The 26,785-nt window shown below is 42.9% G+C and overlaps 1 protein-coding gene across 2 annotated transcripts in view; it reads left to right on the top strand.

The window, feature by feature from the left end:
• The window catches only part of LOC147689409 (vomeronasal type-2 receptor 26-like), a 230,272-nt gene that overhangs the window by 189,945 nt on the left and 13,542 nt on the right, over nt 1-26,785 (top strand). The window contains exon 3 of one of the 2 annotated variants that reach the window (XM_086940089.1): nt 14,457-14,580. In XM_086940089.1, coding sequence (XP_086796215.1) covers nt 14,457-14,580 — 124 coding nt within the window. Of the gene's footprint in view, nt 1-14,456; nt 14,581-24,420; nt 24,476-26,785 lie in introns of those variants that run through there. The other variant, XM_086940088.1, reaches the window with a different exon arrangement.

The raw sequence follows: 26,785 nt of genomic DNA, 5'->3' as shown, positions 1-26,785 counted from the left end.
GTAATGAGGCTTAGGCTCTGTATTTACTGCCAGTCCTTTTCCCTTCTAGCACTATATTTTCTCATTTGCACTTTTACTCCACGCCTTTTATGAGAGTGTACCGCATTCTTTACTGCAGAGAGCGTTGTACTGTTTTGCCTACATTGATTTATTTACGTATGTGCACTATATCAGATGTTGGCACTTTACAGTAGAGCATTATACTCAGTACTGTTATTTTGTATTTGCACTCTTAGGGGCATATTTGCAAGGACGGCGATAAATAAATGCCAAGCGCGCTTAGCGCTTGTTTATTTATCGCCGACTATCTTTGGAATTTATCACCAGAGATAGAGGGGGAATCGCTGTTTTGCAGGGAACATCACTGTTCCCTGCAAAATGGCGATAACCTTGCTGATACGACCCTGTGGTCATATCAGCACAATCCACCCCCAATGTTAGGGATAGCTAAGTCTGCATTTTAGCAGACGTTAGTTTTTGGAGAAAACAGCGTTTTTCTCCAAAAGCTAATGTCTGCGAAAATGCTAAGTCAGCCTTGCAAATATATATTTGCAAGGTTGTACTGCCCAGTGATGCCCACTTTGCATCTCATTTGAGATTCAAAGGGAGGCGTCTGGTAAAAGGTTGCTAACATGCGATTATGCATGTTAGCACCCTCTTGTTAGTAGGGCAATCGTTTTATCTCTGCATTTTTGGCTTTTAAAGCCAAAAAAGTGGAGATGAAGCCCTTGGTAATATGCCCCAATACGGTTGTATATATTCTCATCAATTACAGTTTTGGGTCATCTGAGGGATACCCTATGGATCCCTGTGTGTTAACTTTATATGGATGAACAACTTATCTTTCAACTGTAGTGGTATGTGTTTGTTTTTTCCTTTCATTTTCTTGCATTGAAGATGAGGATGAATTGCTGTATTCTTTATGTGGATCTCTGTTGAGTTCCACAGCACAATAAATAAGAATTTATTTGAATTAAAAATACCTATCATTAGTATTTTGGCAGATCATCTTTGCTCATGGAATGTCAATGGCCTTGCCTCCAAAATGAATATTCAAGAATTTGTCAGCTACATAAGATCGTTTGATATTATGACCTTTCAAGAGACCTGGCAAGACGAACCTCCGCATCTGCTTGGCTTTCTACGTTTCTTTACAAGCGCGGTGAGAGCTGCAAAATACGGTCATCTTCAAGGGGGCCTTGTGACTTATGTGTCGGCGGCATCTGTCCACGAGATCAAGGATCTTGGACCGCCCACTCCCAATTTACTGACACTAAATCTTCTTACTTCGGAAAAAGGCAAGAGGGGCGCAAACTTAATCTTAATCAACGCTTACGTTCATCCAAAAAGGAAAGCAACGGTAATAATAGAAATAGGTAACTTCCTAGAGGAATCTTTAATTAAAACATTGACTATGGACGTCGTGCTCACTGGCGATTTTAATCTTAATTTGATGGGGAACACAACAGACGACGAGAATCACCTCCAAAATATAGCCTGGAATATACCATATCAAGCAACCTCAGAAACAACTAAATATACCAAATTAGATAAGCAGGCATTAGAGAGCCTTGAGTCCTTAACATTAGAGTACTAAATGGAAGACTCGTTGGAGACACACCACCAGCATGCACGTTTCATTCATCAAGGTTTAGCAAAATCATGGATTATACGTTTATGTCACTTTCTCTCTTTCACTATGTCTCCTCTTTCCAAATAGGGGAAAAGATCGACAGTGATCATTGCCCCCAGAAAATCACATTGAACATCTACAAGCCCAAATTTGAGCAGTCTCTGCTCCCTATTGACTCAGTTCATACCGTCAATTATAAAAGGATTACATTTTTTGCAGCTAATGAGGAAAGCTTGCATGATATGGCAAAACTGCATTTTGAGGGAAGAATCGGAGCAAATGAATTTGAGAAATGGGAGTGTTTTACAACAACAATAGCAGGCTATTCCACAACACTGAAACTTCGAACAGGACGTACTGGAAAAAATATGACCCCGTTTACAAAGGAACAGCAAGTAAAGATAAAACATACAAAGAAATGTATCTATCAAATAATGCGCCAACTTAGGGTACTACCCAAGAGACACAGTGAAACATGACCGCTTAAGGACACTGAAGGCTTCCTTGAAAAAAACAAAGTGGGAAGCTAACAAAGACATGGAGGACAGCTTATGGGCAAAACTACATTTTGACATAAAAAATAACGATGGGGCAAATTTTTTTAAATCAATCAATTCCTTTCTAAATCCTGTACATGATGGAGTATCCGTATAGCAGAAATTATCCCTTGGCTGACATACTAATTATTACCTACTCATGCAAACACAATCTTATACAAACACCAAACCATATGGGTTCCAAGACTATCCACACTTCTATTGAAGGATTATTGAAGAGACTTTTTTTATTTTGTTTTTTAGATAAAAAAAGTGAGCACAAAATTTTTGTACACAAATACACATAAATTAAAACATATGTAACTTATAAATCATAATCCTAAAGCACATTCACATAGCTAACATGATTGCAACACCAATTTAAAAACAATTCATTACTTCCATTTCATACAATAAAAAAGATTTTTTTAAAACAGTTGTAACTTTTTACACAAAATACATTCAATTGTAACCAGAGTGAGGAAAAAGAAAACATAAGGGGAGAGACAAACAAGAGACATCAATTTTTAGTCATTAGAGTGACACATCTGAGAGCCTGCTTATTTGAAATCTAAACCTAGGCCCAAAATTTAGTAGACTTCCAGGTCAGATCGGTTCTCTTGATTGTGTGTTTATCTGCGTCGACGCGTTTCTATGGCTAGTTACTGATACGATGCCATCTTTTTCAAGACTTAGTGATTAGTCTCTCCTATGGTCTGGGCACTGGGTGGTTGCCACTGTCAATTAGATACCTGTGAACAAATGATATGCTATTAGATTGTGAGACTCCCAATCATAATAGTATTATAAGAAACCTGATAGGTTTTCTTAAGGTCTTCATAGACACTAGAGATCAAATGAGTCAGGATTTTATTCTCTGTTTTCTTATAGTACTCTTATACTGAAAAAGGGGCCATCTTTGTTGTTCCCTAACTTTAAGGATCCCACCTTGCTCTTGCCATGATGTTCACTACTGTCAGGGGGGCATTTACTATTCAGTTTCACATTTATTAATTTCTGGAATCTCTCAGCTACCATTATGAACTGAGTCCCACATCAAATTTCTTCTATTATTTACCTTCTCACATATCAATTAGCATGCTAGAAAGAGCTTTCCTCGATGCGCCATACATTCAGTTCCTCAAAAGGAGCGGCAATCTTAGGAGCAAAAATAGAGCATTTTTAGATCTATAGAATTATTCCAATTATTAAACAAACGTGGTAAAATTCCTATGTGTTACGTAAGCAAGTACCTTTTTATGATGATCAGATTACTTAAAGTCCGCCTCTCCTTACACTTCATTAATCTGTGCCTGCAGCTTTTGATGCGTGCTGATTCTCCTAAAATATATATAATATATACTATTATTTATATACCGTCCTGTTCCAACATTCCATAGTGTTATAGAAAAGGGTGGGCATTGCTCCTTACCACTCGTGTTAGCGTGGTACTCCTAGGATTATCTTCCTTGACGGACTCTAGTTTAGTAAACTGGGAAGCTCCAGCTGGTTAGATGCCTCCCTGTTCCTTTCTATAATGTTTAAAGAGAGTTGGTCAGAAGAGTTTGTTATTAACTCGTCTACCTGGGGAATAAGCTATTATCCACTATATTCCTTACCTCTAAATAGTGTGTAGATCTCCTGGTGGGTAGTGGTGTCAATTTCCCATATCCAGACGGGAAGGCAGCTAGCTGTATCGGCCTTAGTCCTAAAGTGTAATTATACAAGGCAAAAGATAGGGGGGTTGTTTAGTTTACAATTACCCCAATTGTAATATCTAGTCTTATGGCGGGGGGCCAGGTTAAAGCAGCTCATCTTACCAGCTGTTTTGGCTGCATAGGCATTCCACTCCCTTTCCTTGCTCACGACTCGGCTCTCGCGTCTCCGCTTCGGTTTAGAAAATGTTGAATCGGACCACTGTCGGTTTGACTCCTATTTAAACTTGTGAGACCCATGCTCATTGGTTCCATAGTAATGTATTTCACCTGATTGTATTGTTGCCCCGTATTCGCAATTATTGCCGCGCGTTTTTTAAAATTAATTACGGGTGTTGCTCGCATCCCGCAGTTCAAGCCTCGTTTTCGTTACGTGCGGTTCACACCTCTCTCTGGCGGGTGTCCGCCAATCACATCTGACTCCCATGGTTACCATAGAACGGGGTTTTTTGTCAACAATGCCGTGGAGCGTTAGTCACCACGTCTTTCATTGTAACATAGTCATATGGAAAGATACTACCCATTGTTTAGACGCACTTTATTGTTAATATACTGTGATACGTTGTTCTAATACGGGGGTATAGTGCTCTTATGCTAAGGATCGATTTTGTACAAAGGGAATTTTTCGTTGGTCGCTTATCAGTATGATGTTACGTTTTTCTAATCTTGTATTCAGACTTACTTGGCACCAATCACTGCTATTTGCAATTGAATTATTTGATGTCAGTATATTTGTATGGCCTCATGTTTCATGCTATCCCTCATACTAAACTGTTCTATAATCACTCCTCCAACCTATCCTTTTTGTCACTCTATCCAAGGTCATTTTATTTTATTGTATATTTATATATCTTTAACATGTGGCCCTTCTCTGGTGGTATCATTTTACATCGGGCTTAGTCTCTTGTCTTACATTCATTTTGATCTCATGTCTCTGAAGTTGCCCACATACGGATTCATCTATACCAGCTAACTGTGGGTTACTATAGACATCCAGTCCTCCCTGGAGTTCAAGCCTCTCTTGATAGTATCAAGATGGCATATGAACCATTGTTCTCGTTTCTTTCTCAGGGCTTCTAGATTACCACCCCTTCTACTTACACTAACTTTCTCTAAAATAAACCATGAAAATTGGTTGCAGTCGTGGTTACTCTTGACATAGTGTTCAGTAAGGGGGGCATTCTCTTTTTTATTTTTGATCGCAGATCTATGCTCTTGTATTCTTGTACGTAGTTCTCTCCCTGTCTTACCCACATAACCTAGCCCGCATGGGCAGATTATGAGGTATATTACACTCTTGCTTCGGCAGTTCGTCAAGTTTTTAGGGGTCATGGTTTTTGCCATTGAAATTCAACGTCTTGCTTTCCATGCAGTTTGGACAAATTGAGCAGGCCCCACATTTATAGTTTCCCACGGCCTGTCTCTCACCAGTGAGGGTGGATTGGGTTGTAGTAACTTGATTGGTGTATGTGTGTACCAAGGCCGTACGCAGGGTCCTATTCCGTCTCAAGGAAAAGAGGGGCTTGGGCATTGGTGTCTCTAATTCGCTATTTAGGATTTTCCAATTGCGGTTCACAATGTTCTTGATCCTGTTGCTTAACCCTGAATATTGGCTAACGAAAACTATTCTATTGTCTGTTTTGTTTACTTTTTGCCTATTGGTGTCTAACAGGGCATCTCTATTATAGAACCTGGCTCTTTTTAGAGATTGTTTTACTAGTTTTTTTGGGTATCCTCTTTTGAGCAGTTTCTTCTGCATTGTGTCTGCATGGAGATAAAAGTCATTTAAATTCGTACAATTTCTCCTACATTAGCGAAGCAGCATGGGCAATGTATCTCAAAGATTACTTCACACAACAAAGGGCCCCCGACTTTGAGAAAGGAAATGAGGATAACAAATCAACAACAGCGTGTGAAACTCATTATACACAAGAAGGTGGCAATACAATCACGAATACAGGAGAGGCAAACCCACAAAATATAATTGTGCACCAAGTCAAAAAGGGAAAAGGGGAAGGGGCGCCAGGCCCGAACTGCATTCCTCCCCTTCTTTATAAACGGAGCGAAAGGGATTGGGCTGGAGCCATTATTCAAGGAAATAATGCAGTTTAACATATTACCTGCCTCCTGGAAGGGCTCTATTATCTCCCCCATACACAAATCAGGGGATAAATCACGACCCAGTAGCTACAGACTGATCACCCTCATTGACAACGAGGCCAAGTACTTTGCCGGGATCCTCTTGGAAGAATTGCAGGCCTGGGCAACAGAAAATTCCTTAATCCCTGCAAATCAAACAGGCTTTGCCAAAACTGTTGGGACAACAACGAACATCTTGACAATGGGCCTGTTAATAGACAAAGCCAAAACCTGTGCTTTATCGATTATAAGGCAGCCTTCGACCATATCAACCGGAATCCTCTGTGGTCCAAATTGAATAAATGGGGGATCCCGAGGCCCTTGCTATACCTACTGATTAACCTGCATAGTGACACATGGATACAGGTGAAGCTGCATGGATACAGGTGAAGCTGGGTGATGGATATCATTTGTCCAGATGCATCCCAACCAACAAGGGCCTAAAACAGGGATGCTTTTTGGCTCCAACCCTTTTTAACTTGTTCTTAGGAGATCTACCCCCGATTTTAAACAACTGTAATTCCCATGCACCGAAATTAGGAGGCCAAATACTACCATCATTACTATATGCGGACAACATAGTGTTAATCAGTCTAACAAAAATAGGACTGCAAAATCTTGTGGATGCAACTCGGTTGTACTCGGATGGTAATCAACTGACAATAAATCTACAGAAGACACAATCTATGTCAATTAACAAAAAAGGCAAAACGAATTATGGCTGGTTTTGGAACAAAAACCGCATTGAAGACACAACAGTGTATAAGTACCTGGGAGTCAAAATCGACAACAGCGGCCAGTTTACAATTCAGAAAGCAAGCATTAGAGGAAAAGGCATTGCAATATCGACATCTCTAAAAAAACTAAATGGCAAACTTGCTAGTCCATCTCTTCTATAAGAGCTAAACTGCTTCCCACAATCACCTATGGGAGTGAAGTACAGAGAGGAAGGGATGCGGCGACTTTAGACAGAACTGTGGCAGCGGCATATAGAACCATATTCAGCTTGCCAAAACAAACCTCTCCGGCCCAACTTAGGCTGGAATTTGGAGAACAGAAGCAGTCTCTGGCAAGACAAGGTGCATACGTAATTACTTGGGATAAAGTCCGGAAGGCAAACAAAGGAACCCTAAATAGCTACTTATATGCAGAATTAGAATGGAATCCGGCATTGCCAGCCGCCAGATATTTGAAAAACAGCCTAGTGAATCTGGGGTTACAGGAGCTGTGGAACACCCCTACTAATCACACTACGAACAAAAGATTAGTAAAGAATACCATAAAACACCTCTCATGGATCGAAGACAAAGCGTGTGTTGCAAAGAGGTCACATGGGTGGATTATCCTAAACTCCTATTCTAAACAAGGCCAACAGATTTATCTTGACCTCGGGTATTCACGTTATACAAAACTGAAGTTCCTCAAATACAGACTGGGCATGTTACCTTGCACACGCCATCTCCCACAGTGGCTGAGGGTCAATGGGGGTACCCTCTGTCGTTTATGTGGTATGGCACCGGAAGATGTGGAACATCTGCTGTGCTCCTGTGAGAAGTTGTTGGTGGAACGGAAACAGTTGTTGAAACATCATTTTATCCAGCGTGGAATACGCTCACGAAGACAGGCAGTTCTTGCCTGCTTTGCACCCAGCGACCCAAAGTTGAACTGTAGCCTGTGAAGTACTTGATGAAGGTAGAAACAAAGATGCAGAAAACTGACCCTCTGTCATGTTTTTAGAGGTTATTAATCAAAGCAGAATCCCTAACCGGTAGCCTACAAAGATTCACACTAAGGATGACGGAAATAAAGAGAACACTGGAATTTGTCATCTCGCCAAACCTACAGAGGACATTTAGAACAACATGATTACTATTTTTACTCTTACTACATATATTAAATTTTTTTGAAGTTTTGTTAGGATTTTTAAATTTAGACTACATATCTAATGTGCAAGTAATTTTATTCAACTGATGAAAAATGTATCGTGTGCATTTTAGTGTTTTTATGGATGAATTGCAATGGTTTTAATTAACTATGCTAATAAACTATTACTCACTTAAAGATCATCTTTGTCTCGTCTCCCTCCAAGGACTTGTTCTTTGACTGTCACATACACAAAATAAAATATAATTATAACTCAACAAGTTCGCCCTTGTATTATGAAGGACAAAATATTTTTGGGGTAATTCCTAAACATTTTCAGAAGTACTCCGAGAAAAGTGAATGTTGCACTACTGCTGAGAACCACTTCCTCAGCATTTTCACCAATACTGGAGTTGTTTACTGCACACTTGCACTCTGGAAATGGATTTATTCCTGCTCATGACTGATGTAAATCTCCACTATTTAAAAGGTGGGAATGAGTCAGCAAAATCTTGTCAATGTCCACTAACAAGTTAGTTTACTCTGAAGAAAATCTTATTTTTAAAGTGGTCAAATATGTCTGTGGATTGGACACCCTGTGTAGCCTGCTAAGAACACCCAGTCTCTTTAGCTCAGTGTCCTCAGAACTCCTGGCTCTGTATTAATAGGGCATGTACCTTGTGTCTCCTCTTCCACAAGCCTCTCGCTCTGTAATATCATGTGCCCTTTGGTATTTCCTCGCTGGATCTTTCATACTGATGTTATCACTTCTGCCTCACATATCTTCAACCATAGATCCTGTGAACTGATGTTGTCACAAATTGGCCTGCATCTGTTCCTCCATGGATCCCTTGCACTGATGCAATCACATGTGCCCAGAATCATTCACTCCCTGGACCCATTAGACTTATGCAATACATCTGTCTGCATCTGTTCCTCCCTGGATCCCTAGAACTGATGCAATCACATCTTCCCCACATCTCATTCCTGGATCACTCGCACTGATGCTATGACATGTGCCCCGCATCTCCCCCGCCATGAATCCCTCAAACTGATGCTATAGCAAGTGCTCTGCATCTCTAACTCCCTGGATGCCTCGCATTGATACCATGACATGTGCCCCGCATCTCTCACTTCCTATATCCATCGCACTGATGCAATCTCATGTGCACAGCATTGCTTCTTTTTAGTATCCCTCACACTGATGCACTCCAATATCACCTGCATCTCTCACTCACTGGATCCCTCGCACTGATGCTATAACATGTGCCCCAATTCTCTAACTCACAGGATTCCTCACACTGATACTATGACATGTGACTTGCACCCCTTCCTACAAGGATCCCTCGCACTAATGCTTTGACATGTGCCCGCATCTCTCACTTCCTGGATCCCTCGCACTGATGCTATGACATTTGCCCCGCATCTCTCACTCCCTATATCCCTTGCACTGATGCAAATACATGGGCCTTGTATCTCTTCCTCCATGTAACCCTCGCACTGATGCAGTTACATGTGCCCTGCACTCTTCCTCAATGTATTCCTTGCACTGATGCTATGACATGTGCCCTGCATCTCTTCTTCTTGGATCCCTCACACTGATGCTATGACATGCCCTGCATCTCTTCCTGGATCCATCGCACTGATGCCATTAAGTGTGTCCCACATCTCTCACTCCATGTATCCCTCGCCCTGATACTATGACATGCCCCACATCTCTCACTCCCTGGATCCCTCACACTGATGCTATGACATGAGCCCTGCATCTCTTCTTCCTGGATTCCTCTCACTGATGCACTCTTATGTGCCCCACATCTCCTCCTCCATGGATCCCTCGCACTGATGCACTCACAAGTGCCCTGCATTTCTCACTCCCTGGATCCCTCGCAGTGATGCTTTGACATGTGCCCGCATCTCTCACTCCCTGGATCCCTCGCACAGATGCTATGACATTTGCCCCGCATCTCTCACTCCCTATATCCCTCGCACTGATGCAATTACATGTGCCCTGCACTCTTCCTCAATGTATCCCTCGCACTGATACTATGACGTGCCCCACATCTCTCACTCCCTGGATCCCTCACACTGATGCTATGACATGAGCCATGCATCTCTTCTTCCTGGATCCCTCTCACTGATGCAATTACATGTGCCCAACATCTTTCACTCCATGTACCGCTCGCACTGATGAAATTACATGTCCCTTCCATCTCTTCCTCCATGTATCCCTCACGCTGATGCTATGACATGTGCCCTGCATCTCTTCTTCTTGGATCCCTCACACTGAAGCAGTCACATGTGCCCCGCATCCCTCACTCCATGGATTGTTCACACTGATGCACTCATATGTGCCCCACATCTCCTCCTCCATGGATCCCTCGCACTGATGCACTCACAAGTGCCCTGCATTTCTCACTACCTGGATCCCTCGCAGTGATGCTATGACATGTGCCCACATCTCTTACTCCCTGGATCTCTCGCACTGATTCTATGGCATGTGCCCCAAATCTGTTCTTCCTGGATCCCTTGCACTGATGCAATCATATGTGCCCGCATTCATGGACTTACTTGTTCCCCCAGGTTTTGTGATCCTCAATAAAGACAGAAAAGTTCAGCGTGGTGGGGGTGTAGCTATCATACACAAGTCCACAATACTTGTGACGGAAATCAACACCTTCAACTACAACTGCTTCGAATGTCTAACCACAAACATCAAGACAAAAGATAACAAACCACGTCTCTGCCACCTCCTCTACCACCCACCTGGCCACACCGCCGCATTCGGAGAACATTTATCTGACCTGATAACCCACTGCTCACTTCGTGACAACACCATCTTAATTCTAGGGTACCTCAACCTCCACTTGAATAACAAAAATTACCCTCTGATCCAAACCCTGAACGAACTTCACAACAACAACCTCACCCAACATTGCGAAGAGAAAACCCACAACGGAGAAGCACCCTTTGATGTCATTATTGCCCATCCGGACACAGTCACGATCGACCACATCCTGCCCATTGACTGGTCGGATTACCACATCATCCTATTCAACATCAACCAAGCCCCCTCACACGGGACCCCCCTCAATGAGTGAGAAATCTAACTTAGATCCCCCTGGCTGACTTGGAAGTCAAGATAAGCTCTCTCCTTCCCATCCCCACAGTGGATCTCGCCACTACAGAACTCACCTCCCACTACAACTCCACTATGACTGTAATTCTAGACGAAATAGTGCCCTTGAAACAAAAAAGGGTTAGAACCCCTGAGCCAGATCCTAGTTTAACACAGACATAAACTCTGAGAGAAGACAACTAAGAGCTGCTGAAAGACTCTGGCAGAGCAACCCGTCTCAAATCCTTCGAGAACAACTCAAAACAATACATGTACAATAAACACATCAAAAAGGAAAAGACGTCTTTCTTCTGCAACGCTTTAGACAAGGCTAAAAATAGGCCCACGGAGCTCTTCAAGATCATTCACCAACAAATTTCCAAACCCCCTGCACCTTCAGTTCTAGCCTCCAAAGTCTTGTGTTCGAACTTCGCTAACTTCTTCAACGACAACATTTCCAAGATTGAGCTCTCCCTTGATGTCACCCGCAGTCCCCCACTCAAGAGTATGCCCCCAGAGATAGGAGCTGCCACTCATGAGATCCCACCTACACACTGGAAAGTTTTCAACCCCATCTCCGAAGCAGAGATAGCCAAAATGATCTCCACCCCTAAACCATCCTCTCACGACTCCGATCTTATTCCGGCCCAGTTAGCCAAAAAGCTCAATCTCTCCTTAGCCCTGCTCTGGACCAAGATCATTAACAGCTCCCTCTCTACTGGAGTCATACCAGACTGCCTTAAAGTCGGCCAAGTGACGCCACTATTGAAAAAACAGGTCTTAGACACTAACGACTTAAACAACTTCAGACCTGTGTCTAATCTTCCTCTCCTAGCCAAAATCCTGCAAAGGTACGTTCTCCTCCAATTGACCCAACACACTGACAACACTAACCTCTTAGACACACACCAATCTGGCTTCAGAAAAGGTTGCAGCACAGATACAGCGATCCTCAATGTCATTGACGACCTCTACAAATCTCTAGATACAGGCCAATGCTCCCTACTCATTCTCCTGGATGTATCGGCTGCCTTTGACACGGTAGACCATAACCTGCTCATCAAGGTACTTCATGAGAGGGTAGGGGCAGAAGAGGTAGTCCTAAAGTGGTTCTCCTCCTTTCTCCAGAACCGCAGCCAAAGAATAAAGATTAGAAACTTTTCATCAGACATCCACCCCGTCAACAGAGGTGTCCCCCTGGGATCAGTTCTATCACCTCAACTGTTCAACATCTACATGGAACCCCCAAACTACCATTCTAAAATAATCGAACATCCCCTTCCACCTCTACGGAGATGACACCCAGATCTACATTGAAACCTCCTCCATTGATGATATTCACAGACTCAATGACACTCTAAGAGTCGTCCAACACTGAGTGTCACAAAACCACCTGAAACTCAATAAAGACAAAACTGAAATCCCCCTCATCTCTAACAAAGAGGAGAACCCCCAAATCACAAAACGGCAAAACTCATTCGACGCCCGCAACGTCAATCTCACCCTGGCGTATTATGCAAAATCGCTTGGAATCACACTGGACCCCAAACTTGACATGACCAAACACATCAAGAACACCGCCAAGAGCGCCTTCCTCAACCTGAAGCTTCTTAACAAAATAAAGCCCTTCATTCCACCAAACGTCCTCAAACTAGCCACTCAATCCCTGGTGCTGTCAAGACTAGATTACGGGAATGCTTCCCTCACAGGTACTGCAAAATCCCACATAGCCCCCCTCAGATCTACGCTCAACGCAGCAGCTAGAATGGTCTCGGGAGTGAAGAAGTTTGAACACATCTCGCCAGCACTCAGAGAGCTAAAATGGTTCCCAATTGAAATCTGTGCCAATTTCAGAATGGCTTGCCTCACGCAAAAAGCCCTTCATACAGGGAAACCAGCCTACCTGGCCGCCAAACTCAAGAAGGCTGGTCAGACAAGATGCCTCAGAAGCTCAAACACTCTACTCCTCATCCCGCCTAAAATCCGCAAACAAAAAACTGATTCACAATCCTTCTCTGGAAATGCCCCCAAAATCTGGAACTCCATCCCAGTTCATATCAGAACTACCCCCTCCTTCCTACAATTCAAAAGACAACTCAATGTCCTCTTCCTTAACCGGTCTTTCCTGAATAGATAGTAGATGCTGAAACACCTAAACTTGCACTTCACAGGACATATCCACGGCCTAACCAAGACTTATGCCTATTTCCCCCCTGGCTTGTGCTACTATTGAGACTCCCTCTGTTTTCCTTTCCTGTTATGATATTCAACTCACAGGTCTTCCAGTTCGCCAAGATTCAATGTGTTTACGATCGCCTTACTATGTTGCCTTAACCAATGTTGTGAAGCGCTCCGATACCTTCGGGCCTGGCTAGCGCTATACAAAACTCTACAATAAATAAATACATCTCTTCCTCAATGGATCTCTCGCAATGATGCCATGACATGTGTTCTGCATCTCTTCTTACTGGATACCATGCACTGATGCAATCACTTGTGAACCGCATTTCTCATTCCTTGGATCCCTCACACTGATGCTCTGACATGTGCCCTGCATCTCTTCGTCCTGGATCCCTCACACTGATGCATATCACATGTGCCCAACATCTCTTCCTCCAAGTATCGCTTACACTGATGCACTCACATGTGCTCCGCATCTCTCACTTCCTGGTTCCCTCACTCTGATGCTATCACATGTGCCCAACATCTCTTCCTCCAAGTATCGCTTACATTGATGCATTCACATGTGCTCCTTATCTTTTACTCCCTGGATCCCTCACAATGATGCTATCACATGTGCCCCACATCTCTCATTTTTTGCGTCCCTCACATTGATGCAATCACATGTGCCCCACGTCTCTTCCTTCAAGTATCGCTCACACTGATGCTGACATCTGCCCTTTATCTCATCCTCCTCTTTTATCTCATAGATACAATTTGTCTCTCAATCTGCTGGTTGTGTGATAATGATTCAGAAAAGGGGGTCATCACCACCCCCTTTTCTGAATCGTTTTTGGCCACTATAGGTGTGGCAGGGTATACTCAGGCATGAGTCCCTTGCTCACTGCACCATCAGGGTTCAAGCAAGCCGGGCCGACGACGGCTGAAATGCCAGAAACCGGCCCCCGGAAGCTTGTTTCCTTCCCAGTATAAGAATTGGCTTGGTAGTTTGGTTTGCCCTGTTCCCATCATGCACTGGGACAGGAACAGACTAATTTGCATGTAGCCAGGTTCTGAGCTGGGATGGTGCAGTGAGCTAAAAAACGGTGATGGATCAAGCCCTGATCTTTGGACTGGGTAAGAGTGGTCTGCTTAATTCAGACACTCTGTTCATCACCACCCCCTTTTCTGAATCACCCCCCTTTTCTGAATCGGTTGTGTGATAATGTCACATCTGACGTTTGCCTCTTCCCCAGTTTATTTCTCACACATGTTCTTCTTCGCCTCCTCTCCAGGTCCCTCGCTCTGTGTGCAGTGAGAGCTGTCCTCCTGGGTACAGGAAGGTCCCTCTGGAAGGCCAACCCATCTGCTGCTACGACTGTGCACTCTGCTCAGAAGGAGAGATTACCAACAAGATTGGTAGGTGACAAAACACTGCATGCCAACCAATGATCCTTTCCAAAGACCCAAAGGAGAAGACTTGCACATGTAAATTACTCTCAAGTGTAAGTTCTTATTTGGAGTTTCTTAAGTAACATTTCTTCTAATACAGAAAATTATGCAATGAAGTGGCATCAAAATGCTCCATGCAAATAGAAAGGCATAGATTCAGAACCTTATTGTTTATTCCCTTCAATCTTTCATAATTCTAAGGTTGGAAAAGAGGACTCCTTTGGGTAGCAATACCCTTTTAATACCAACCATTGTGTTATGCGTATGGGCAGATTTACTAAGAGTTTGTTCCTGGTTTACATCAGAAAAGTGGTGCAAACCTGGTGCAAAGTATTGTTTTGAGACTTACTTTCTAGTGCAGATCCTGAATTGAGTTGGACAGTAACTCTAAGTATCATAAAGTAGCACTATGAGCTAGTTTACACCATGGAGGCGTACCATGAGTGGTACATGGATGTTCCAAGGCACTCACCCATGGATGTTGACACTAATCCCTATCTACTAACTTTAATAGGAAACGATTGGCATCAAACAATTACGCTTCCTCAAGGAAGGTGTAAAGTTTGAGAAAATATTTCCAAATTTGCATATGTGCTGTACCATTCATTACACATGAAAAGTGGTAATTTTATGAAACATTGAATTCTGTTCTGGAAGAGTACACTTTCAGTATAAATCTTTAACTTGACATAACTCAATCACCCTCACCCTGTGGTGTAAGGGTGTAATTGGCACAAGGCAGCCTAAGGTACGGCCGCACTAGAGGACAGAGAACCATCACCTTAGCTTAATAGATAACTTTGGTTGCTGCTCATGGTAAAAAAAAAGGTTTTTAGCAAATCGATTAAGGAAAGGCTTAGGAAGGTGCAAACTTTCACCCTCAAAAGAGTAAGCCCATTGGTATTCACAAACTGCACTTCTGTAGTTAGCATATCCAAATATTTCAGCAAAGCAGGTGTAAATGCATTCCAGCTCGACCTGGAGTAAGCCCAGAACCACATATGGCCAACCACTGGTACTTCAACAACCCCCTATCCATAGTAACACAGACAGGCTCTTATAATAACACCAGATAACAAGTAATGTTAAAATAAACTAATGAATTTAGAATTTTAAAACATATGTATAACTGTAATTTAATGTTAAAGAAATAATGTATTATCTTAAAATAAACATTTCTTTATTATTAAATCGTTTAACACACCTTTAAGCTTAAGAATAAACAGAACTTTAGTTATTTAAAGATAATTTAATTAAAAATAATTCTATAGAATATTTTTGGTAACATTACTACATAATAAATAATTAGGGACATGTTATTTAGGTAGGAATTTTCTAAAATGAATAGTGGCTATGACTTTGGGTCAAAAGTTACTAGTAGTATTATTACTCTCTTAGGCTCTACTTCCTGATTTCTTTGAGATGGGTCCACACTAAGGGGCCTATTATGATGTCGGTAGGAGTTTCCTCTGAATGACACCATGGTGGAAACTGGACCGACTGACCTCTGGTCAGCGATTCTGAACGCCTAATTATGATGGGACCATGTATGGTGCAGTTGCATACCCACATTTCCCTATGGGAGCATGTATTACATCTGTAAACTGGCCTTAGTACATGCTCCCATAGGGAAATGTGAAGTTGTGTAATCCCTGCACCTCGTGGCAGGCACCTCAAAGTGACTGCCACATGGTGCAGGGATTAACAGGGGGGCATAGAGGCAGCAAAGGAAAGGGAGCCCTGCTGGGGGCTCCCAAACATGATTTCCGACAGGGTTTCAATGTCAGAAAGGCCTACATGAAAACCCTGCCGGAAACCGTGCATCGTAATCCGGTCGGCGCAAACCGCCGTCCATATTGATTACGGGCCAGTTCCGACTGGCTGGCGGGCCCCTTGAGCCTCTCGGAAACCAGCCGGAATGATCGTCCGGTTTCAATTCCGACTGGCTGCATTGTAATCAGCCAGTCGGAATTGAAACTGACAATGACCTAGGTTTGGAAGCTTTACGACCTACATCGTAATCGGCCCCTATTTAGTATATTTACACTCAGAAATGGTGAATAGCCAAAGCTAGTAAATTTACTGCACACTACAAGTCTAAATTTAAATATGTAGATTTGTATATTTGTCTTGTAAATAGTTAGCATAAATTCACTCTTATACTTTTGTGTGAATTTCATACTTTTGAGTATTCACAATTTTCAAGTGTAATAAATAGATTTTTTTAAAATAAAATGAAATAAAAAAACACAGCCTAGCAATTTTATATTCAATTAGTACTAAACACATTGAATTAAAACTTGAGTTTAATTATTGTAAATTACATTTTATATTTAAATATATTTTTTACTATGGTTAATATTATTAGCTAAACTAATAATATATGTAGATTTGATTGTGTGCCCTTTTTAAGACACACAAACACATACACATATGCACATAATTAACTGACAGCAAGTGATATTTTATTTATTTATTTTTTGACATTTGTACAGCGCTCTGTTACCCGTGGGTGTCCTGGCGCTAAGTATCACTCCCTAGGGAAAGTCGGGTCAGAAATTAATTGGTGAACAGCCAGCTTCAACACCCTTCTAAAGGTTATAAGATCAGTCATCTTTCTAAGAGCAAGGGGCAGGACATTCCAGGCCTTGGTTGCGCCCAGCACAAAGCTTCTGGCTCCCCATCGTGCTCTCCTAATGCGAGGCACTGCAATCAACCCTGCATCAGCTGATCTAAGGTGTCTGGTTGGGCGATACCAATAGAAGTACATCCGGAGAAATGGTGGCCCTAGGCCTCGTAAGGCCTTAAATACCAGGCACAGTGCTTTGAACAAAATCCGCTTTCACACCAGAATTCAATGAAGTTTGGCTAGCTCCTAGGACTTGGTGGCGTACTTTGGGATGCCCAGAACAAGTCGGGCTGCAGCATTCTGCAGAACCTGCAATTTGTTTAGTATGCCCTGTTGGGCACTAAGAAACAAACTGTTACAATAATCCAGCCGTGCCAAGACCAGAGTGGTAACCACTGTTTTTCTGCCACTACCTGGGATAAATGGCAGAATCTTCCGAATGGATTTAAGCAGAAAGGAAAAGGAGGAGGACAACGCGTTGACTTGAGATCGAAAAGTAAGTTGATTGTCGATCAACACCCCAAGTTTTTGACTTTGGACACGGGGGTGGGAGCATTACCCAACCACTCCGGCCACCAGTTTGGGCTCCATAAGTTGATATTTGAGCCAAACACTATAACTTCAGTTTTGGCTGAATTCAATTTAAGGCAGTTTACCGCCATCCAGTTTCCGACCGCCAACATGCAGTCCTGAAATTTCCTGGCTACTCCTTCTTCCTTCCCTGGTAACAAGGACACCACAATCTGGGTGTCTTCAGTGTACGAGGTAAGATCAAAGCCGAAAGCCCGAATTACTGGGGCCAGTGAGCTCACATATATATTAAATAATGTGGGGCTCAAGGACGAACCCTGAGGAACCCCACAGGGCAAGACGAAAGGTTTTGATTCAAATTCGCCTAGAGCCACACTCTGAACTCTGCTGGAAAGGAATGCTTTGAGTATGTTAAGCGCATTTCCTTGTACTCCGCATGCCTTCAAGCGGTCAAGCAAGATCACATGATGGACCGTGTCGAAGGCCGCGGAGAGGTCCAACAACACCAGCGCAGCCCTGCCTCCGCATCGGTCACCGCTCTGATCTCCTCCGTTGTTTTAATTAGGGCAGATTCTGTGCTATGATTGGCTCTGAAACCATGTTGGGAGGGATCAAGAGCTTGAGTGGCCATGAGGAAGGATCTCAGTTGGATATTCATCACCTTTTCTATTAGTTTGGCTGGTAGAGGGAGCCTCGCTATGGGGCGATAGTTGTTTGGATCCATAATATCCAAATTAGTTTTTTTTAATAGGGGAAAAATTGAGGCATGTTTCCAGCAGGATGAAAAGTCTCTGGTCATGAACATAATATTAAACACGGTTACCAATGATGTAACTATCGGACCTGGGGCCAGTTTAATCACAGCAACTGGGCATGGATCAGAAGGAGAGCCTGATCTTGCCTCTTGAAGCAAACGCATAATTTCTTCGCCATTTACCGGGGAAAAACACTCCAGTTTAGGCCCTGCGGTAAGCTCACTTGTGTTTTCTGGTGTGTTCGCCAGACAGTTCAGCATATCTAGGCCGGAAAAAGCCTTAAAAATTGTCTCTACTTTCCCTAAAAAGAATTTGGATAGTTCCTCACATAATTCAGGGCTAGCGGGTGTAACCGCAGGTATAGGGGCAGCCAAAGCGGAAACCGTTATAAACATTTCCTTCGCTGAGTTCTTGGCGAGGTTTATGCGATTAGTGTAATAATATTGTTTTGCCATCCCCACCGTCTTTTTGTACAATAGGAGGCTTTGTTTGAGTAACTTTTTGTCACTTTCCATGTAGTCCTTGCGCCACACCCTTATCAGTTTTTTCCATTCCAACTTTTGATTTCTAAGTTCCTCAGAGAACCAAGCGGCTGAGGGCTGGCCTCTGGCCAGGAGGCAAAGTTTAGGTGGGGCGAGGGTGGCAAAGGCCTTTTCGATCCAGCTTGTAAGACAGAGGGCCGCGGCCTCAACCTCTAATGTGAGTGGCTCTTTAGAAGAGAGCAAAAGATCTTCAAGCGCTCGTCCCTCAACCTTGTTGCAGGCCCTACAGGTCCTGGCTGATTTGGACGGACACCCTCCGCTTTGGGGCTTCGGAACTGAATTGGCGAATAACACTGCCATGTGGTCAGTCCAAGTGACCGGTATAGCTTTTGTAAACTTTAAGGTTGGATGGTTCGAGAAAAGCCCATCCAAAGTATGGCCTGCATTGTGCGTGGGTCCCCTCAGCAGTTGTTTAAGATCAGCGCCATTCATCAATTCAATAAGCGCTTTAGTGTCAGTATCCATGAGGTTTTCCAAGTGGAAATTAAGATCCCCCAAAACCGTAAAGGCCAGCGAGCAGAGACCTTCCTCCAGTATACTTCCCACAGAACTCAGGAAGATGTTTTTAGGCCCTGGAGGTCTGTAGACTAAGCATCCTCTGAAAGAATGGTGATTGAAAAGGGTAAAATTGAAAGCTAGCGTTCACACCCTTCCACGATTAAGGGTTGAAAGAAGACATTAAGAGAGTTATGATATATTACTGCCAGTCCCCCCCCTTTTCTCAATGGTCCATCCCTCATATAACTGAGGTAGCCAGGTGGAGTGGCTTTAACCAAGTCCGGGCCAGAGGCCGTGTCAGTCCATGATTCGGTCACAAAAGCAATTTTAATATTTGCTTCCTGAATTAGCCAAGCACATTCCAAGCTGTGCTTTACCAGCGATCTGGCAATCAAAAGGAGGCAATTAAAAGTTAACACTCCTTCCTTGCCTTTCCCTAGGTTTGTTTCAGATAAGGCCTGAATAGGAGACATTTGAATGGCTGGGATCAAACTCTTACAGCTTGGGCAGGCACATGGGCTTGTTGGTAATCCCTCCTCAATATTCAAAACAATGCAGTTGGTTTTCCTCTCTGCCACATTTAGTTTTTTAAGTGTGTCTACATTATAGGTGATATTGGATAGCTTCCAGCTAATGTGACTGACAGGGATCCTGGTGCTAGGCGCGGGCCAGACGCGGATGGGCGCAGACCGTGATATCACAGGACTAACTACTAACTTTAGGCTCCAGAGCAGAATGCTGCCTAGCGTAAAGTGCTTTAATGTCTTGGCAGGGTTGATGAGCGCTATAGAAATGCATTTTTTTTTACAGCGTTTCATATAGCATGAACTTCGCCCAAAGGTATCGGGTATCAATGCGCTTTACACAAGCACCAATTGCATTACATAAGGACACATTCATTTTTGTTAGGCACAAGGAGATTAAGTGATTTGCCCAGAATCACAGGATGTTGCGCGTCCTTGCCGAGACTCAAACCCGGTTCCCCAGATTTGAGGTCGACTGCCCTAGACGTTAGGCCAACTCCTCTCCCCAAGGTCAACTCCTCTTCCCAATTTTTAATTATAATAATTTAAAAGTCAAAATAATGTAATTATTTTAACATCTTTTCCTATGGGGTAATAAATTAAGTTCCCACACCCACGTTTTTCTATGGGAGTGTGTTTCAGAACCTGCAAATGGCCTTGTGTGATGCTGAACTTCCTCCAAGGATTGGCTGGTGAGTATTTGCTGCTGTTGTGTCACCCTTAATGCCATAGCAACTTCAGAAATGCCAATTGTGAATAAAAATAGTCTTATTCTTTTGTGGGTGTGTTATGTATTAGAGTGGTAATGGTTCTCTGTGCACACAAAAATAATTTTAAAAAGCCATTTTCTATACCATGTTGATATGGTGCTGCTCCATTCGTTACACTACGTCAAGGTGCCAAAAGTATTACAATCATGGTCCGGTCAGGTGAGCCCTTCCCTGATGAATGTGTGCACTTTTTCCATGGAAACCTCCAGGGTTCCTTATCAATATTTGTGATGCCAAATTTTCAATAAATAAAATTGCAAGCCATTACTTTTCAATGCTTCATCACTTCATTATTTTCAGAAAGAAATCGATTTTTACTTCAATTTGTTCAATCCAATGGACATTATTTGAACTTCCAGTTCTATCTTATCCATAGATTTTACAACCCAATACATTTCGGGTCACTCCATGGACCCTTCTTCAGGGGTCTAAAGAAATAAATAACGCAAGATGCTATTCAGTCCGTCTTTCATAATAAACAAAAGATATCATATATTCAATGTAATACTGACAAACGATAATGGAGATTATAATTACTAGCATACAACATATAATAGTACAAAAAAGGTGCCCAATGTACATAAAATGACAATAGAGAAATCAATGCGCGTGCTGCATCTCATGTAATTCATGATGTAAAACTTGATCACATGCTTAATGCACGCATTCATGGAAAGTGCTCACGTCCCAAAATGATTCAAAACCAATACCTCATGCCATGTTCGACTGATAAACGATATAACTCGCATTTCAACCAAAGTTACCAGGGAACGCGGTCCTATCTAAGCTAAACAAGCATTGGCATAGCCAATAGGTCTCGTCTTTAGGACCTTATAAGTATTTGGTTATCCAGCACAATATCCTTGGTGCAACAACACCAACTGTTGCATGGCTAAACACTTATAAGGTCCCAAAGGCGAGACCTATTGGATTTGCCAATGCTTGTTTTATTATGTAGATTTAAAGCGTTTTGACGGACTGGGAGCAGTGTTAATACCCATATTCATCACGAATATCTAGTCACCAAAATTATAATATGAGCTGTAAAGCACATTGGGTTTTACAATGAAAATGTGACAAATAAAGTTCTAAAACTGTGAAGGTTTATTAGGGCTATGGCCATCACAGACTGCAAAGCGAGCGGTTATAAGTCCATCAATTAGTGATCTATATCAAAACATGGTATGAAGCTGGGAATAAAATTCAGGAAATGATCAAACAGAACCAGATATTGTTCAGGATTAGTGAATAAATCAGTCATAAAGCAGAGGTCCGATCAGGCTGGTGGCGGCCCCTAAAGTCAGGGGAAAGAACGACCCTAACACCCCAAGAAGGGGCTATGTTTATAACGCCTTCCACAATGGAAGTTATACAGCTGTTACAGTTGTGCAAGAGTCGCACGGTTTGAGCCAATCACATTAGAGGGCGAGTGATACGCTTCTGAGCTCACGTTGTCAATATTGTCCCAGAGATTCACATGAAGCGGTTCCCATCCCTGGAGCCTGTCAGCCACCGTGATGGTTGGTACAAATGTTGTCACTTAGTATACACTGACAAGCTCTCACACAGAATAGCGCTGTAGTGCCAAGAGGTGAGGCCTTGAGAAGCTTCACTGTCAGTGGAACATTGTGTTTGGGAGCTTTAAAAAACAGAAACATTGTTCTGTAGATGTGAGGAGTATTACCATTCAAATAGTGTTTACAAAGTTGCTTGTGCATGAATCTTCTACGCACAGGTGAGGCAGAGGCTTACTTTCTGAGAAGATGCAGAAGCAGCCATGAAATCGAGACCTACCTTCACCAATGTCAGAACAAGCGCAGTTTTCACATTAGAATGTCTTTGTCTCAACTTCATGCTATTTATTGTGTTAATACTAACGTGCATTCGATAAAAAACACTTTTCAGGACTGTGGTTCAGTGAAACCTTAGGACTGGAACAGATAAGAGCCGAGGCTGGTGGAAGTGCTGAGGTGGAGGTTCAGGAATGAAACAGCGCGGAAAGGAGGTGAAGGCCGGCCAGGGGTCTACCGGGAAAACAAAATAAGAGCTCTGCGCTAGAGCGCCTAGCGCAATGAAGCCCTGGGCTGGGCATTAGGCAGGTAAAGCAGAAGCTCTTTAGCAGGGTGCCAACTCTGGATTTGATCGACAGAAGGCATGCCTACTTGACGTAAAAGCTGTGGGTGACTTTCACAAGAGGCATTCTGATTTCAGAACCGTTTGAAGCGCTTATCTGCAGCCAGAGTGAAGTATGTCAGGCTGTTGGCACTATACGTAATAAGCGCATAGACTCACTATTAGTGTCTTCAAGGTCTGTGGGCTGCTCTAGTACATTAGCGTTTGGACAGGAATGAAATCAACTTCTAGTGTAGCCACACACTGGCATGAGGCTAAGCACAGTATTTCCCAAATACGTGGCCAGATAATTGAGGTAGTAAAACCTCTAGATGGAGTTGACAATCACAAGAGATTACTACAGAGGGAAGTTTACTGGATAGAATCTCTAGGTACCACATTCCCCAAAGGGTTAAATGTTCGAGTTGATTATAGTTGTTTCCTGTAAGGGGTTCAAATACCACTTTTCTGGATCATTTGGAAAATTATATTTACATTACATGGGTTTCATAATGTTTTGATATGCATTTAGAGCAATGTCACAGTTATTGACATGTGTTTTACAGATGTAGCTTAAGATTGCCATCAATGCTGATTTCTAGCAACTAAGATGTCTTTAACAGTGTTTCACAGAGGTTGTAATATGTTTGTACAGGCAAGGTCGTCATCAATGTACATTTCCAGGAACAGAGATGCCTGTAACGGTTGTATGGTTCATTGTCCACCTCTATCATGCATTGTTTCGGGTCAGAGGAATGTGTTGTAACATACATTGTCATTCATGGCAAGTGCAATGACATAGTTATTATCATTTGTTTCACAAATGGTTTAAAATTAATATAAATGTAAGGCAGTCATCAATGTAAAACTTTAGGAACTGAAATGTCAGTTACAGATTTATGAGCCACTGTCCACTTCTAACACACATTGTCTCTGGTCTATGGAATACGTTTTACATACAGTGTCCTACGAGGGAATAGTAACTTTCATATTCCCCACACACTATTATTCCGGTTCATAATTCGATGATCTGTATCATCACTACACGATTTTCATCACTATATTTTCACCATCGTGTTCATACGTAATTTTCACAATACAGTGCATATACGCGTTCAGGATTCTAAAGTACACTGGGCACACTGATTACTAGGATCACTTTTGTTGCATTCGTACACATAAGAATAGTCCGGTTTTCACTTCTTTTGTTTTGCACATCCACTTTTGAGCGTCGGTTCCATTCAGTCCTTTTTTGATATCTAACATTACTAGTCCTATTTCACTCACGCATTTGGGTCATGCGCGTTCTTCCAGATTGAAGTGCTTCGTGTTGGGTGAACTAACATTGTCGCAACATTATTGGTAACCGGTTAACCTTTACCACGGATAACACACCATGCTTACAGCATGCGGGGATTGAATACATAATTCTGTGTATTACTGTTTTTACAGTTTGCGGATCCAGATCTTCTCTTGTTACCTTCATAGATTAACATATTAGGTAAGTGTCGGTTTGGCCACCGACAGGCTTCTCTTTTTCTAGCGGCACGTAATATATGTTACATGAGGATTCTGTGTTCCTCTTCAGGAGCTCACATCTGAGTGCGGTCGATGATTAGGAGAGGTACACCTCTTCGGTAAGAATTGTTCCGCCTTACACTATGGGTAATTTTTAGGCATGCGCAGAGATATCCAATAACATCCAATATTTTGGGGAATTGCAGATATATTTTATTCGAAAGTGTGCTGTGGACCTGACTAAGACGGAGAGTTTCGTTGTATTCTACAGCAGGTGAACCACCACACCGATTGGGAGGGAGGGGTGGGGGAAGGTGAGCAGACCAAGAGACCGGATAGAGTGTGAAAAAGGCCGCTTTATTGAAACAGGTGCACATTTACACATCAAATAACCTCGGCAAATGCCTAACAATCTAAACCTTCACCAAATGATTGTATTGTTTTTCAACCCCCAAACACCCGCCCCCGCCCCTCACCCCTCATCAAACCGCCCCCACCCGTACATACCCCATCACATATTAAAACCATACAACAGCCCCATTAAAACATTATAACTTCAACAGGCCCCAAAACCATATCTCAAAACCCCAATTACAGCCCAAGCCAGTCCAGATCCCCCAGCCTATGCCTCCAAACCCGAATTCAACCTGCACAAATTCCCCCGACAAAATCCCAATTCAAAACTATCAACTCCCATCATGCCCAAAACTGGCAAACCAAAATAATCCGCACCACACCTGCTCCAAGCGACAAAGAATAACAATATAAAGAACCCCATGTCCATCTGTTACAACCAGCTACGCCTAAATAAAGAAAAAGAATAAATTGGCCAAAAGAAAGGGAAGAATAAAAAGGCATAAAAATGTATAAAGGGAGGGAGGGAGGGACAAAAGCTAACTGCAAATACCACCCGGCCACCAGGTCACCTAAGCCTAAAATGGTGGCCGGGGAAAGGAGCCCAACCCACTTATAGGTTGGGCTCCATAGGCAACCAAAAGAAGCCCAAAAACAGCCCAAAACGCCATGCTGCTCCAAAATGGACCCACCCACCCCTCCCAAACAGCCCGGGGGGGGACCTCCCAGGGGTCGGCTGCCCCCCCCAACCCCCTCTTGGGAGGGAGGGGTGGGGGAAGGTGAGCAGACCAAGAGACCGGATAGAGTGTGAAAAAGGCCGCTTTATTGAAACAGGTGCACATTTACACAACAAATAACCTCGGCAAATGCCTAACAATCTAAACCTTCACCAAATGATTGTATTGTTTTTCAACCCCCAAACACCCGCCCCCGCCCCTCACCCCTCATCAAAACCGCCCCCACCCGTACATACCCCATCACATATTAAAACCATACAACAGCCCCATTAAAACATTATAACTTCAAAAGGCCCCAAAACCATATCTCAAAACACCAATTACAGCCCAAGCCAGTCCAGATCCCCCAGCCTATGCCTCCAAACCCGAATTCAACCTGCACAACTTCCCCCGACAAAATCCCAATTCAAAACTATCAACTCCCATCATGCCCAAAACTGGCAAACCAAAATAATCCGCCACCCAGAAAGCAGTGGGGGAAGGAACAGAGGACCCCACCTTTCTGCCCCCCAACAAAGAAAATGGGAAGTGGGGGGGGGGGGGTTGCAGACAAAGTAGAAAACAAGGCTGAAGGTAAAAAAAACACTAACCTAAGAAACTTTGAACTTTCAAACAGCGTGACAGCACCTCCCGCAGCTCCAAGAGATATAAATCCATCCCCATTCGTGACAGATGGACCCCGTCACTTTTAAAAAATTCTACAGCATCATAACGGATGTCACTATGAACAACCCGACCAAAACCCAAATCTCTACAGAACCTAGATACTTCAAGATTAACCTTCCTGCGAGACTTGTCAATAGCCTTAGGTTTAACCGCATTCCTCCAAAGCCTCCTAGGAATCAGTTCTGTCCAGAGGACGTGACACCCAGCCCATTGCTGATGCAACAAAGAAAGATCTTTCTTCATGGCTCTAAGAAGCACCACACCTTTTACTGCACACAAATCATTCTCCCCAAGATGTATAACCAAAAATCCGGACAAACCCCACCTACTAACCAAGAATCAAGAGCTGGGATTAGATCCTTCTAAAACATACCCCCCTACCCTTCCAAACAACATTGAATAGACGTTCATTGAAACCAAGCATAGTGCCAAAATAACTCAAACGAGCTTGAAGTTGAGCTCTTTTAATGAAGGAGTGCCCCACAATCCAAATAGTCAAGAATTCAGAACGACGACCAGCCACGGAACCTGAAAGA

This window comes from Lissotriton vulgaris, chromosome 10 (assembly GCF_964263255.1).
Source record: "Lissotriton vulgaris chromosome 10, aLisVul1.2, whole genome shotgun sequence".
Classification (NCBI taxonomy): Eukaryota; Metazoa; Chordata; class Amphibia; order Caudata; family Salamandridae; genus Lissotriton; species Lissotriton vulgaris.
Note: the sequence above shows the minus strand (reverse complement) of the source record. Positions and strands in the feature narration are given on the sequence as shown.